The sequence below is a fragment of the Natrix helvetica genome, assembly GCF_964273705.1.
Source record: "Natrix helvetica genome assembly, chromosome: 2".
In the NCBI taxonomy this organism is placed as follows: domain Eukaryota; kingdom Metazoa; phylum Chordata; class Lepidosauria; order Squamata; family Natricidae; genus Natrix; species Natrix helvetica.
The window spans coordinates 208,732,280-208,749,042 of record NC_138552.1 but is presented as its reverse complement, the minus strand read 5'-3'; the positions used below and the strand labels follow the sequence as shown (position 1 = coordinate 208,749,042).

The 16,763-nt window shown below is 40.1% G+C and overlaps 1 protein-coding gene across 1 annotated transcript in view; it reads left to right on the top strand.

Moving 5' to 3' along the window:
- The window catches only part of CNKSR3 (CNKSR family member 3), a 101,217-nt gene that overhangs the window by 60,803 nt on the left and 23,651 nt on the right, over positions 1–16,763 (top strand). The window contains exons 3-5 of the mRNA XM_081941090.1: positions 6,427–6,629; positions 11,911–11,998; positions 15,339–15,380. Coding sequence (XP_081797216.1) covers positions 6,427–6,629; positions 11,911–11,998; positions 15,339–15,380 — 333 coding nt within the window. The remainder of the gene's footprint in view (positions 1–6,426; positions 6,630–11,910; positions 11,999–15,338; positions 15,381–16,763) is intronic.

Below are 16,763 nucleotides of genomic sequence, written 5' to 3'. Positions count from 1 at the left end.
CCCCCTATGAATGGTCATTGCAGCTGGAGAAATGGAATTAAAAACAAACAAACAGTGTTCTTAGATTTAGTTAGTTATGAAATAGTCAAGAGCTTGTGTTGATGTCTTGCTATTTGTTGTATAGTCACCTCTCCAGCAGAACGTAGGTTACCTGTCTCCCTAGCTTGGAAGTTAGTAAGCTGTAGTTCTTCCCATTGGATTTTTTCAGTGATGGGGTTACTATCCTCTTTAAAAAGGCATCTTCTCCCCTTGGAGAAATTCAAAGAAAGTATCTATTCAGTTTCTCCGCCCAAAAATTGTGTAGGCCACTCTTGCCCAGCTTCAACTCTATTCCACTCTATTCCATTTGCTAGACAATTGAAAAAGTGGGGATATATTAAGATAGATAGTGCTTAAGGCACTTAGACTACAAACCATGAGTCTGTGTTTTCTGCTCTTGCTTTAGACACAAAGCCAGCTGGGTGACCTTGGCCCAATCCTTTCTTCTTAAGATTGGGCCAAGATCACCCAGCTGGCTTTGTGTCTAAGGCAAGATACAAGGCAATGACAAACCACTTCCAACATTTTGTCAAGAAAATTTAAGGGACTGTCTAGGCATTTGATAAAGAATCAACTTGAAGATAATTGATGTGTGGGTGGGTAGATGGATAGATAGACAGACAGAATTCAGGCCCACAGAACTCTCCCTACCTTCTAAGAGCCTCTGTGAGAAATTTAAGAGGATTGGAGTGTTAGCTGGTTAATCCCTACTTACCCACGGATGGCCTTAAGGGAAAATTAGTTTCATTCCCTTGGGAGGAGAGAGTGGAAATAATAGCAATACAGTGATGGCTGGTTGACTGTTGTAAGGCTGTCTATAACACAAATTGCTGAGTTCAGCCTGCAGCTTTGAAATGTTGTGTAAGTACTAAATAATAATAATATCACTGGGTGCAGGTTGTTTTTCCCTGGCTATCTTTTAAAACACTGAATACTAAAAGGCAATGTTAACTTTTCACTGTCCTGTCTGGTAAGATGCATAGGATACATGTGTTATACCGTCTGCATTATGCCCGGGTAAATTCTAATAAGCTTTATGGAAACACTGTCAAAGGCAACTTGAGCCACAGTTACTTGGATTAATGATTAACAAGACAGGAATGTTTGACCTTCGTGTGTTCCCAGTGCTGTGTGTGTTTTTATCCGTGTGATGAAAAGGTGTATTGAGCTTCTGAGATGTGCTATGCAACTGCCCACATAAATAAGGGGGAAAATATTTCTAGAAATTGCATATTTTGCATAGAGGGATTGAGGACATGCATATAAACTCCATTCTGACACTCTGCAGACTTTTCACCATGAAAAGGGTGAAGTTCAGCCTGAGCATGAAGTTCTCTGTTGAGTACAGAGATATTTTAAGTGCTTCTTTCACACATTATTCCTGTCTGAATTCTGCAGTCTCTTTTGTCTCTCAAGCACCATTTGTTTATTTATATTAATATAGTGAATAGGCCTACTTCAAAACAGCTCAAGATAGTAATGTACACAAAACTAAACTAAAAAATAAAGCCATAAAGAAACAAGATCCTAAACAATTACCAATATAGCCCAGTCCCATAGCTCATACCAAGAGTCCATCTAAACAGGATGGTTTTAACTGCATTATGAAGTACAAGTAAAGCTGTAACCCCTTGTACTTCAGGGAGTAAGGTATGGAGGGGTTGTCTTTGGACTTACAGGAGTTGGAGACCTGGAGTGTCCTCCTCAGGACACATACATAGGGTGAATTGATTGTTGACCAAACATTCTTGTCAAGATGACTGCTAAAACGTAAGTGCCAAGCCCTGTAATGCTTTAAAAGTAAAAATCAGTCCTTTGAATTGACTCAGAAGCATGTTCAAATCAATGATTTCAGTATGGCTGAATCTCCTAATCAAGCCACTGAGTTTTGAATCAATTGCAGCTTCTGGGCTATCTTCAAAAGTAGCCTCAAGTAGAGACTGTTGCAATAATCTAACCTTGAGGTGATGAGAACATGAATAATTCCTAGGGAGTCTTCATTCAGAAAAAAACACACAGTTGCTGAAATAGTAACTGCAGGTACAGAAGGGCCCCCAAAGCAAGGATCTTTTCTTTCAAGATTAGGGCAGCCTTGTGTAGAACTGATTTAAGGATCAAGATGAAACCTGTTTGATCACCTATAGGCAGTACCTCCTCTTTTCAGGGCTTCAATCTGATTTTGGTTTGACCTATGTAGACTCAAATTATCACCTTGTAGAGTCAAGATCTCCATATAATCCCAGGTTTGTCTGACCACCATACCAATGTTATTTCACTCCTGAAGTATCACTCCTGAAATTTCATATAGATAGTGAATAATATGAGTGGAATTACTGAGCCCTGGCTCAGTGGCCGAGTGGTGGGGTGGTTAGAATGTAGTATTGCAGGCTGATTCTGCCTGGAGTTTGATCCTGACCTGCCCAAGGGTGACTCAGCCCTCCATCTTTCTGAGGTTGGTAAAATGAGGACAAGAATTGTTGGGGGCAATAGGCTGACATTGTAAACTGCCCAGAGAGTGCTGTAAAGCACCATGAAGCGGTATGTAAGTCTAGATTCTATTGTTATTGCTTTACTTGCAGGCTCAATAAAAATGAAGAAATGAAACTGCTTTGCTGCTGTTATTGCCACGATTCCGTGGTGCAACCAATCATTCACTCTTTGTTTTCTGCTGTTTCAAATGCGGATGCTCCTAAGATAGCTAGGGAGTTCGCTCTAGAAAAAGTAATGTAGGAGATGCCATTAGGGACAATGGTGCCTAGTCATCTTTTAATTCCAAAGAAGTAGTTGCACAATGAGACAGCAGAACTGATCATCAGAAAAGGCTTCAAGTGTCTTCTGGCAATAATTTTAATTTAGACCATTTTCTGCCTAAGTTACTCCATCTTAATTAATCATCATTGGCGTGGAGGTCAAGCAAGTAAGGCAATGATTGACTTGTGAACCAGAGGTGATCCAATAGAGGGCTGATGAACTACATCGTAGAGGATTGGAGGTTGTGGTCAATCCAGTTTGGGGTGTTTTTGTTACTTAATCCATAACAGCCTGGGCACACTTGGCTGACACAGAAAAAGCTAAGCAGTATAATTTGCTTATTATTTGGATGTGAGACCACCCATGAGATCCAAATCTGCAGGCTGTCCTGGGAAGTTGTAAACAACATTCTAGAAGATGGTAATAGCACACTACTTCCAAATTGATACCAAGCAAACTACATGGACATATGCGTAAGGTAACAAAGAACTGACTTGACTCAAGGGAATCTTTACCTTTTATTGCTCTTTAATTGTACCCTGAAGAAAGAAATAGTTTCAGAAATCATGACTAGTAATAAAGAGAAATGAAAATGATGGAAGATTATATACACAAGCAAATGTGAGCCTCAGATATAAACCTCTCTACATGTGTAGCTGTGTTTGTTTCATACTTATTACTTAGACTTTAGCAAATGCATTTGCCAGTACATGTGCACATAACAAACAAACCAGGATTGCATTAAGACCAAACTCGGTAGTAAAAACATCCTGCCAAAGGGGAAAGAGGAAACTTCTTTTTGGCCATATATGCAGTGGTTGGAATGCAGTATTGCAGGTTAATTCTGCGGATTGCCAGGAGTTCAATTTTGACTGGCTCAAGGTTGACTCAGCCTTCCATCCTTCTGAAGTCGCTAAAATGAGGACCCAAATTGTTGGAGGCAATATGCTGACTCTGTAAACCGCTTAGGGTTGTAAAGCCCCATGAAGAGGTATATAAGTCTAAGTGCTATTGCTATATAGTTAACCCCTAGCTTAGTGTTGGCAAACCTTTTTGGCACTGAGTGCCGAAACGGGAGCGTGCATGCTTGCAGGGGAGTGCCGGAAACCGGAAGAGCAGCTCCCCAGTGCTCATGCGCACACTGGTCAGCTGAGCTTCCAGTTTCCAGCGTATGCATGCATGCCGGTCACCTGGACTTCTGGTTTCTGGCACACATTTGCGCATGAAGACCAGCTGACCAGCATGCATGTGCATGCCAAAAACTGGAAGCTCGGTTTCCTGGTGCTTGCGAAGACCAGCTGGCCAGCACACATGTGCATACTGGAACTCAGAAAAGCAATGGGCGACGGCTGGCGTGCTCAGAGAGATGGCTCTGTGTGCCACTTACGGTACACGTGCCATAGGTTAGCTATCACGGCCTTAGTGCATAACTACTACTTGGTACAATTATTACTGGTTGGAGTGGGTACCTATAGTTTAACATATTGCTTTAGCCCACATGCCCCAGATGTTTTTAAAACTACTGTAGATTTAAGGTGGTTTTTGTAGTGTTTATGCTTTGCACTTGAGAATGCAGACAGGCATAGTTTGGTAGGAAAAAAAAAAGTAAGCATTACTGTCTCTCTTTAACATATTCCTGTTCTTACTTTCATTCTTCATGGAGGCCCATATTGTAGTTTGAGACAAAATATTTTGGGTGACAGAATTGTCGTGATGCTGATTTTGAACTAATAAGCATTATTTTAATCCCCCTAAGAGGATTAAATGAATTCTCCAGGGATGAATTTAAACATATGTGAGTGTCTGAAGTAGTGTGCATTGATCAATCAATCAAATGTCATATATGAAATGCAACTTAATTACGGTCAAATAGATGAACAAAAACTGATTGAAATTATTTAGATCAAGTTTTAAATCTGATTTAAAAGGATGTTTAAATATAATGCCGAGACAAGTATAAATTATTTAGTTTCCTCTTTAAACTGAATGTCTGGGATTTTTAAAACGTTATTTTTATTTTTAAAAAGAAAAGCAAAAATACAGTGTAGTGCCTCGTGTCTTTTTGGGTGGCAACAGGAGGAAATTTGTGATTAATCTATGTCTATAAATCTGAGAACATTCTATCTAAAATATTATCAGTTAATTGGCATTCCTTCTTTCGTTTTAGCACTAACCTAGATTTGGTTGCTTGTGTTTAGCTAACTCTCTTTGTGAGCATCTTTTAATGTGAGCATAAAAACATTTAGATGGAATAATATGCATGAGGACATGCAATAATAGAAACGCATCATTGAATTGCATATATTATTAGTCATTTGTAAAAAGACTTAATACAGCTATGTTTGGAATAGCATATACTGGAAATCAAAAGTATGATTTTAATTAACTTATTAAAACTAGTATTTTTAGTATTGGTAATTTTCCACTGCTGACTTGGCAGGATAATCCTATTCATAACTGCTTAGAAGTGAGTCCTATTAAATTCAGAGGAGTTTTCTTTCAAGGAAGTAGATATTAGATTACCAGCTTTAAAATATCAAATCAATCCATGTAGAACAGGGGTGTCAAACTCAAGGCCCGTGGGCTGCATCTGCCCTGCAGGATACTTATATCTGGCCTGGGGGTCTGCCCTGGAAACAGCGAAGGACCGGCCCATGGTGCCTTTGTCAGCAAAAACTGAGCTTGGGATGGTGGCACGCTGCCCTCCCAGGCTTCGTTTTCACTGGTAGAGGGCTGCATTGCGGACGAAAACTGTGCCCAGGAGGACTGTGAATGGGCTGCAGGATGTTGAGCTGGCCATGGCCACCCTGGCCACCACTGCTGCCCCCCCCCCGGTCAAACACAACCCTTAATGAAATCGAGTTTGACACCCCTGATGTAGAAGGTCTGAAAATACATAAGTTTGATTACCAGCTCATGAGATGATTTTGACAGTGTAGGCTGTGCAGTTCTTTGGTTCCAAGAATAAATGCTATTTCACAGTGCCTAAAGGGTGGCACCATGGCACCTTAACACATCTGCATCTTTCCTGTAAATCATGCATTTATGCCCTCCCTTCCCCACAGCTGTAGTGGGGAAAAGATGTGTACCACTTAAGGAATTGCACTCAGATAACACAGGTAGTCCTCAATTTACGACCACGATTGAGCCCAAAATGTATGTTCCTAAGTGAGACTGTTGTTAAGTGAATTTTGTCCCATTTTATGGCCTTTCTTGCCAGAGTTGTTAAGTGAGTCACTGCGCTTGATAAGTTAGTAACCCGGTTGTTAAGTGAATCTGGCTTCTCCAGATTCCTTTGCTTGTCAGAAGGTCACAACAGCCGATCACATGACTCTGGGACACTGCAACCGTCATATTTATGAGTCAGTTGCCAAGCGCCTGAATTTTGATCATCTGACCATGGGGATACCACAATGTTGTAAGTGTGAAAAAATGGACATAAGTCACTTTTTCAGTGCCATTGTAACTTTTTTCACTAAATGAACTGTTGCAAATTCAGGATTACCTTGTATGCAGGTTTATAGAGCATGATAGGTGCCTCCCGATAGTCTACCTTTGTTTCTACCTTGGGCGCTCAGTGATCATTTTGAGAGACCAGGACACTCATTTTAAAAAAAATTATTCTCTTTTCTGTAGAATTATGGCCTTGAAACAGACAACATGAAGAACTTGATTCTTAAGTTGCGAGCGTCATCCAACAACCTGCAAAACTACATTGGCACCCGGAGGAAGAGTTCAAACTACGATGGAAATAGCTCACGCAAACCTCCTAATGAATTCCTTACCTCCGTGGTAGAACTCATTGGTGCTGCTAAGGCTTTGCTGACATGGCTGGACAGGTAGGAGTCTTGTATCCTGTTAAACTCAGCAAACAAGGAGGTAATTCATGTGTCTAGGGGTGATCTATTCCTGGATTAGTAATGGTTGTTTTTTTTCTCTTTGCCCATCTTTTTGCCAAGGCACATATTTGAGTGAGCCAACAAAAGTACTTTTTTTTTTAAAAAAAATCTCCCTTGGATTCCTTTTTTATATGAGGCATTTCCAGTTAACATAGTTAACTGTGACCAGATTCCTTATTATGGTAACTAGGCTGGCTTTACATTTTGCAATTGAATCTTAAACAGGCATATGGGAATATTCAGAAGGCAGTATGATTGCTTGCAGTAGGGATTGTTCCCAGGTGAGAAGATGCAAGATTGCAGTCTGGCTTGCCTGATTCCTCACCGATGCATGAAGGGAAACCAAGTCAGAGGCCTAAAGAGAAATATATTGAGAGAAATGTCTTTTCTTTCTAGCTAATATTACAGATTACAGTGTAGTGACAACTGCAGAGAAGATCCTCTGAGGTTTGGAGATAGCACAGAACTTCTTGCGTCCTTCCACCTTGTGAGACAGGAAATATAGAGGAGAGACATTCTGAGAGAGACTTCAGGGTGTCCTTCAGATGGACTTTGTTCCCAGTCTTGGGTCATATTCGTTGTTCCTTCCTTTCTCCCTGTCTGTCTGCTTACGTACCTACCCACAGTACATACTGTATCTAGAAGGCTGAAAATGTCCTTTTGCAAGCAGAGAAATATGCTTGTATTTTTATGATTGCAAACTACATTCAAAGATAAGACTAGACGGGGGTTGGCAAACTTAAACACTCAAAGAGCCATTTGGACCCGTTTCCCACAGAAAAGAAAATACTGGGAGCCACAAAGATCCTAACCGGAAGCCCCCTGTTCAATTCTGGAGCTGACCAGAAGTTCAGTTCCCCCACCATAGAGTCTCCTCCTAGCGCGGCATACTTTTTCCTCTACCTATCATAACCAAAGCCCTATCAATTGTGGGCACAACTGGAAAACCCTCCCCTTGCCATAGAATCTTCCCCTGACGCACTGTGCTTCTCTCCCCCCGCCCCCTGGAAGCTCCTCTCAAAATTGTGGCGCCGACCGGTGACGGAGCCACAGCAGAGGGAGGAAAGAGACACATGCGGCTCCAGAGCCGCAGTTTGCTGTACTCTGGGCTAGACAAAACCAAACAAGGACAAAAGAGTTAACATTCAGTACAACCATTAGTATGCAATATTTGGAGGTGAAGCAGCCAATGGTACTTCAGATCTGGCATCAGCGCTCTTACTATACCTGTTGGCTATTTCTTCAAGGAACGGCTTCTTTTTCCTCAATCAGCAGCTGTGCAAACTTAGGAAAATAGTTCAGTTCAGGAATATTCTTAACTCAAACATTTTCTGGAGCCCAAACCTTACCAGCTCAGGAAAGGTTATGACTCCTTGAAGGAGCTGCAAAAAAGCTATAGCAAGGGACTCAGTCCTAACCCTTAGCACTTTGATTGCTTCAAATCCAAACTTTGCTCATATCATTATGTCCCCTCAAGAGCCTTCTGAAGCAATTTATGCTGCTGAGATGAAAACGTCCTGCACCAGATCCTTTGGTGAATTTTATACCAGAGGTGGTATTTGGCAGGTTCTGACCAGTGCTGGAGAACCTATAGCGGAAATTTTGAATAGTTCAGAGAATTGGAAAATACCACCTCTGACTGGCCCCACCCCCATCTAATGGATTTCTAAAGAGAAGAGACGTTTCTGCAGGATGAAAGGCAGCTCATATAGCATCGCTACCTCCCAGCCTGATTTTGTCTCTGCCTTGACCTCTCCTGCAGATAATGAAGAGAATCAGGTGACCGGCTCTCTAAAAGGGCCTTTGTTTTCCAACCCAATTCTATTTCAGAATGAGATTAAATTCAAATATTATCTTTAAAAAGCAACTTTGCATTTTAATGCAGGACGTTGCGATTTTGTGGTCTGTTCATCATGAATTGCTATGAGAATTGACTTTCAAACCAAACGCACGCAGTGGATGTTGGCGTTCATTTGTATCCCTTGGTTTTGCTGCCAAGAGATAAGTGATGTTTTCATCTCTAGCCTAGCCAAGCGTTCATCTTTGTTTACTTTCTCCCACAGATCAGTCAGAATCATTTGTTCCTATGTGTAAAAGTGGAGTGAGGGGCAATTGATGATGCTACGGCAGGGGCAGCATTTTTAGCTGCTTTTAATGCCTACTTTGGGAACAAATAATCTCTGGATCTGGGGTTAGAAAATACTTCTCTTTGGAAGCTTCTTGCTGTTCTCTGAGCATGGTTGTTTTCTTGCAGATGTTTCATTACCCAAATGTAACATCATCAGTGCTACACATCAATGAAGTTACCTAGTTTGTGTAATTAAACATCTGCATGAAAATAACGAAGCTGAGAGACCACCTCTCATTTCAACCCTAGGCTGCAAATATTCTCCTTTATTGATACTTCCCTTTACATAGTGTTTCTCGCCCGTGTCAATTTGAAGATGTGTGGACTTCAACTTCCAGCATGCTGTTTGGGGAATTCTGGGAGGTGAAGTCCATACATCTTATGATCGACAAGGTTGAGAAACACTGGCTTACCGAAAGGATTGAAATACACCAGATATATTACTGGCAGGAAAGCACTTGTTAGAACATTAAAGAACCCTGAAAAATGGAGAGATTACTGACTTACTTTGTAGATTCCCAATTATAGTAGGCTCAAGGACTCTTGTTGGTGGACAAAGGTTCATTGTACCATTGAGCCATCCAGTTGAGCTGATATTATATACCATGTCATGATACCATGAAGTGACCATAAAAAGAGATTATAACTGAGTAAACAGACATGTATTACAAATAGCCTCTGTTTTCTGCTTGGATTCCCTTTTTCCCCATTTTTCTGTCTGTTTTTTTTTCTTCCCTTGATGTATATTGGCTGCCTATTGTAAGCATAGCTTCTTCTCCTTTTTCACTGAGTTGCAATGGATCCAACTTTGTGCAACAAGCTATAATGCAGGCTCTTCACAATCTTCATTCTTTCAAAGGTTGTTGTTGTTCAGTAAGTGTCTTTACTGACTGGGAACACCTCCTTAGGGTTCCCAGTTTCAGCAAGTGGTCCCACATTTGAACCTGGAATCGATGAGGGTAAAATGTGCTAAATAAATAAGTTCATTAATGAGATGTTCGGCATCAGGAAATTGTGTATATAAATATGGACCAGAGAATGGAGAGGAATTTGGTTTGTGAAATATGTCACTCCTTCCAAATACTATCCTGTCACTTGGGTTCATATCACAATAATAGCTGTATTTAGTGGACTATCTCCAAAGTAAATCTTTTTTTATTCTTGTGTTTTAGTCTTAAGAAAGGTGGATTTATTCAGTCAAGTGTATTGATTTCCTAACGGGCATTGCAATAGCCAATGTGAACTAACTTAGGCACACATAGACAGGCCTGAAGTAAGATTTACATGGGAAGAGGCTATAATTCATTGGAAGATTGTAGTGGGAGTTTATCTCAGATCAGAAAGCCATAATGAGTCAGAATAGACAGTATTGACTCAAGATGTATGCTGTAGGTAGACTTCTTCAACTTAGGCTCAACTGTTGGTGACCTCATGAGCATTTCCATATATCTCCGTTTCCCCGAAAATAAGATCCAAATGGAAAATAAGCCTGAGCATTATTTTTTTCCAGGATGCTTGTAATATAAGCCCTATCCCTAAAATAAGCCCCAGTTAAGATCGTCAGCAGATGGAAGCGTTTAGTACTGTATTTCCCCCAAAATAAGACCTAACTGGAAAATAAGCCATAATGTGTCTTTTGGAACAAAAATTAATATAAGACCCGGTCTTATTTTGGGGGAAATACGGTAGGTAGTAATATGGAAATAGTTTGTCACTCTCTTCTTCTGGATTTTTTTTTGGGGTGGGTGGGTGGGTGAGGTGGAGCTCTATTTCAGTTCCTTCCTAGTTTACACTTTAACCTTGGGATTTCTTTGTAGTCTCTTATCCAGCTGTTAACAAAGTCCAGTATTGCTTAGCTTCCAACATCAGACAGATACCATCCATGTGAATGTCTTATGTTTGTAAGGAAGCTACTCTCTATTCAGTTCCTGGGGTCAAGGATGATGGGGAGATCTGTTACCAGTCAGAGGTCTCTGCTTCTCAAAACACCCTATGACAGACTGTGGTTATAACTTGTTCTAACCAGGGTGAGAAAATCCATTTCTTTTCCCCTGGGTGGCATCGATACTTTCTTGGTATTACGTGGTAGGTTATAACTGTTGGTAAAAAATAACTCTTAATCTGAACTGAAGTTTGCATTTTAACAAGCTTAGCTTTCAGAGAGTAATTACATACTTAGAACAATTGCTTCTATTTTTGTTTTTCCCTATTCATCTATGGAAATTCCTTGTCGTGCCTCATAAATTTTAATCAGGGTTTCACTGATCTGTGTAGCCTATTACTAGAAGTAGCTCCCTTTTCTTCCACCACACATAATACAGATCGTCCTCGACTTACAACCATTCACTTGGTTGTAATAGCACTGAAAAAAGTTTACATTGCAGCATCCTCATAATCATGTGATCAAAATTTGGAAGCTTGGCAACTGGTTCATATTTATGATGGTTGCAATGTCCCGGGGTCATGTGATAATCTTTTGCTACCTTCTGACAAGCAAAGTCAATGGAGAAACCAGATTTATTTAACAACTGGGTTACTAACTTAACAATTGCAGTGATTCACTTAATAAACAAGAAAGATTGTAAAATGGGGCAAAAGTCATTTAACCTCTGTCTTGCTCAGCAGCAGAAATTTTGGGCTTAATTATGGTCATAGGTTGAGGATTACTGGTACCTGCATGAAGGTTGGTCTCTTGACCTTGCAATGGCCTAAGGAAAGTCATCTTTAACCTTTAATGTAGGCTTTGGGAATGAAGTCAAGAGGAGTGTATCCTTGCCAATGAGCAACTCCACAAATATGGAAGTTAGGGGAAAGAATTAGAATTAGAACTTGTGCCCTTTTGTTTCTTTTGAACTTTTCTGCACAAAAGATACCTTAGTTGGAAAACTAAAGTAAAACCGACTTTGCCTTTCCCCAGATATAGACATCTTCAGCAAATCCCGAGTTGAACTTATTGTAAATAGCCATGAAAAGTGACATGATGACACTGTTAATCAACAAATAGCAACACTGTCATACAAAGTAAGCTTCTAGTAATGACTCTTGTTGTGTGGCCTCCTCTTTCCTTAATGGCACATTCTTGTCTTACCACAGGACTCCGTTTACTGGGATAGCTGACTTTTCTGTGACAAAGAATAAAATCATTCAGCTGTGTTTGGATCTTACCACCACTGTTCAGAAGGTCAGTTAAGAGAGTGCGTATGTCTGTTCTCTTTCTCTGCTGTTATTCTTCCTAAATGCCCCAAAGGAATGCAGAACAGTAGATGTGCAGAAATAATTGTAATATAATTTTATGAGCAGCTTAGTGATGCATGTGAGTTTTGGATTTTGTATGATCAGATCAAGCAGCTTTGGTTTAAACTGTTGTTGTTGCTAAGACTATTACTTTAACAAGGATTTTTTTTAAATTAATTTTTTATTAAATTAGTTACTTAGGAAGTTCATTATTAGATTTTTAATTCTAACAGTACCTTTGTAGCAGCTGTTTGTTGCTAATAACCCGCCACTGTTAGAATCTATAAAAAACATAAGGCCTTAACATATAATTTTTCTCCAGGTTTTTACTGGTAATACCTCTTAATTTTTTTTTAAAAGGCAGAATAGTAGGAGGCATGCCAATAAAGCAAGGCAGTTACAATCCTGAGTAATTTATACATAGCAGCTCATTTTTGCTAGCAGCAACTTGTAGTTGTGGCATCTATAAAACCAGAAGAGAGATAAATACACAGAAGGAAGCAAGAACTGGAATAAAAAAGGTCCTTGACTTACAACCATTTACAGTACTTGGTGTCAATTTGAAGTTACAAAATCACTGAAAAAACAACAACTGATGATGCTTTTCACACTTAACAACCGTTGTAGCATCCCCTTGATCATGTGATAAAAATTCGGTCGCTTGGCAACTGGCATGTATTTACGACCATTCCAGTGTCCCAGGGTCATGTGATCCCCTTTTGCGATCTTCTGACAAGCAAAGCCATTGGAAAGCCAGATTTATTTAACAGCTGTGTTACTAACTTAACAACTGCAATGATTCACTTGACAATTGTGGCAAGAAAGGTCATAAAACGGGGCAAAACCCACATAACAACTGCATTGTTTATCAACAGAAACCTGGGGTTGTTGGTTGTTGTTGAGGACTACTTGTATATTGATCCAAAAAGAAAGACAAAAAGAAATACCCTGCTTCCCCCCAAATAAGACCTCCCCAGATAATAAGCCCAATCGGGCTTTGGGGAGCATGTGCTAAAATAAGACCCCCCCCAAATATTGCAACAGAGCAGCAGCCATCAGGTGACCACACTTGCCACCTCCTGCACCTCAAAAATAATAAGACCTCCCCGAAAATAAGACCAAGCGTTTATTTCGGGAATAAAAATAATAATAAGACCCTGTGTTATTTTCAGAGAAACACGGTAAGTGATGCTTTCAAATGTAGAAACAGTTTAGAGTCAGACTAAACATAACAGCTGAAAGATCCAATAAATATTTTAACTTACGGCTGGGTCTAAAAACCTGCCTCTGGATGTGTAGGGCTTGTGGGCAACAGTAGTTTCACCCTATTCAGTGGCTGCTAATATTTGTTTTTTTCTCTAGCCACTCTTGCCTTTATTGTCACTTTCTACAGTAGACACACACAGGATTAAAAAGATTATGCTCTAGATATAGGTGTGATTATAGTTATTTTCAGCTGAAGCCATCTTTACAGAACTGCACATTTTAGGGTCGTTTCTTTTCCCAGTAATGGCATGGTCATTTCTTCTTCTTGCTTGGATCAAGATAAATTATTTTAAGCTGTGACCTATTGAGGTGACTGCTGGCAAAGGGCCATCAGTTGATCCAGGTGAGATTTATGCCAGTGGAATAAGAAGTAAAGGCTTATTTTTATCTCCTTAACCCCCATATCTGTTATCAGAATATTGTGTGTGCAGTGTGGAGGGGAAAATAGACCCCCAACCCAAAAAATCCACTTTCTTCTTCCAGTGATAGAAATCTCTAAAGGCTCTCTGATGTTGCATCCCAGAGTCTTCCTGTATTTTTCGGACTATAAGATGCACTGGTGTATAAGAAGCACCAAGATTTTGAAGAAGTAAGTAAGAAAAAAAAGTTTTTCTCGTCCCCGTCCCCCAGGAACTCTCTGTAGGCTTCAGCAAGGCAAGGGGAAGGCAAAAACGGGCAGAAAACAGTCTGTTTTTTGCAAAAATTGGATGCGGGGGTGGGGATTTGGGAGGCCAAAAATGGCTGTATTCGGTGTCTAAGACACACCAACATTTCCATGCTCTTTTAGGGGGGGAATGGGTTGTCTTATACTCCAAAAAATACGGTAATTGGATGCTACCTTAAAATCTTGTGCTTGCTAGCGTGTCTATTTTGCCATTCTGGCTCAGACAGTTCCTTAAAAGGAGAAGAAAGTGTGTGTAATCTTCTAATTCTTCATTGCTCCTGTTGAATATACGATGCCTTGTATATTTTCACACTCTGCTGGATGTAGTCCTTTCATCCCAGAGTCTTTGCAGGTAATAATTGCAAAGCCAAACACCTTTCTATGAGAATACATTGCGAATCATATTTTTGGAGTTATAGTAGAGCAGGTGAAGATAATAGAAGCACTGCTGGATGGCCGAGATGCAAACTTCCAACTTTAGCTGGAAATCTACATAACAAATAGGCCTCCCTTCCATTTGCTTGCTTTCCACTACTTCCCTGTGTCCTTCAACTGGTTTGATCAAACTTTCTCAATTTAGTGGGATTGATTTGACAGTCAATCACTGAAGCTGCTGCCCATTATTTTTAAGCGGATGGAGGATTTGCACATAAGAGGCCCTTATTTAGATGCCAATCATTGTGCTTTATATTACTTTTTTACATTGTGTGTTCAGAAGATGGACAGGCTCTATTATAGTAGCAGAGCACATACCTTACATGATAGATTGAGTGCCTTGTTACTTTGTCCTGGATTGTTCCTTGGTATCTCTGGTTAGAATTGGGAAATACTTGCCTCTGAAACCCTGGAATATTACTTAATTTGGGCTATGGAACATTGGCAAGAAAACAACCAAGCTCAGAGACCATTAAGGATCACTCATTTCAACCCTGAATTTTTAAGTATCCTACTTTATTGATGCTTCCTTTTTCTTTAAGCAATGTTTTTCACCCTTGTCAATTTAAAGATGTCTGGACTTGCAGCATGCTGTTGGAGGAATTCTGGGAAAATCAATGTTGATTTTAAGCTTCCAGTCTCTTGAGGAACTAATAGTTTAACTATGCTTCTTTTAACCATATATTTTATTTTATGTGAGCCTTTGATTAAACGGCTTATAAAAACATTTTAAAACCAACAGTTAAGATTCTTGCTGAAGCTTCTGCAGAGAATTAGATTTTTGGATCATTGTAAAAAACAAAAAACCTTCTGCATTGTCCTCTATGCTCCAGACATATTTTACTGACTGCCGAGTCAAAATTACAGTTTGATGCTATATAAGGATCTTCCAGTAATAGAATATGTTCTTTTCTTTTTAAAGGACTGCCTCGTAGCTGAAATGGAAGATAAAGTTCTCAATGTAGTAAGTATAAATGTTTATGTTCAATTCATTTTTTGAATTCCTTTCTGTTAAGGACTTTTTTTATGATTGAAAGCAGCTTTACTTATTACGAAGCTCAATAGGAACAACAGGCATCTATGGCTCCTTATTGCATAGTTTCCAGGCTTATCTAATCGCCTAAAATGAGAAAGTTCAAACTATTTTTGGATGATCCAAAAGCCCTGTTTTGATATGTAGCTTGCTTAGTTGAAGGCTAAAAATGGGACAAAGTAGAGGCTCCACTCAATGTAGGGAGCATTTTCCCTACATTCTTTCTGCTGCTGATTCAGTTTGGTTTTCATCTGCTCTGAAATGCAAATACAAGTCTGTACATTATTCTGGATTCAAGCTTTTGTTTCTCAAAGAAATGCATATAGACTCCTATCCCGTCATTGCAAGACTCATGACTAAATACACCGAGGTTGAATACGAAGGATATTGGTCCATCGAATGGGGAGTTTATATTCCTTTTCTGTGTGAGCAGAGAAATTTCAGGACAGGAAATGGAAAACAATGGGAGCTGTTTGTAATGTGACCCACAGAGAAAGCAAATGAAAGATTCTTCTCCAGTTGCATTGTTTCTGCTCTTCCTTTGATCTACTCAACCCTGCTGAGTTTCAGGAGAGCTGTCAAGCCTGGCTCTTTAATAGAACCATGGATCTGTTGTAAGTTGGGACCTCCAGCCTAGGTTGTATGGATGCTTACTTATGGTTCCTTCAATAGCCATAGTTGTCTTTGTAGTTCTTTTTCCTCCTGTGGCTCTTTCGTTATGTGGCTTTATTGTCTTAAACGTCTTACTGAAAGAAGAGAATACTACACATTCAGAGTCTCACTGGACCGCAGTGGCTTATAAATCCCAATGAATAGTATTATTAATGTAAAATAGGTGGAAAGGAATTCTGTTCTTTTTTCTTTTAGTCACTGCCTTGCATACAATTGCTGGTGCAAAAGGGTGTTGACAGATGGAGTAGCGTGGCAATCTGTTTTGAGGCCTCCAATGGAAGTAGAAGGGGAACAGTTTTGCTTCAATAGAGCTCAGAGCTCACTGTTCTGGGGACAGAACTTTAAGGGGAACACACAGCAAAAAAGGTAAAGGTTCCCCTCGCACATATGTGCTACTTGTTCCCGACTCTAGGGGGCGATTCTCATCTCCATTTCAAAGCTGAAGAGCCAGCGCTGCCAAAGACGTCTCCGTGGTCATGACTAAACGCCGAAGGCGCACAGAACGCTGTTACCTTCCCACCAAAGGTGGTTCCTATTTTTCTACTTGCATTTTTACGTGCTTTGGAACTGCTAAGTTGGCAGAAGCTGGGACAAGTAACGGGAGCTCAGTCCGTTACGTGGTGCTTGGGATTCGAAACACCA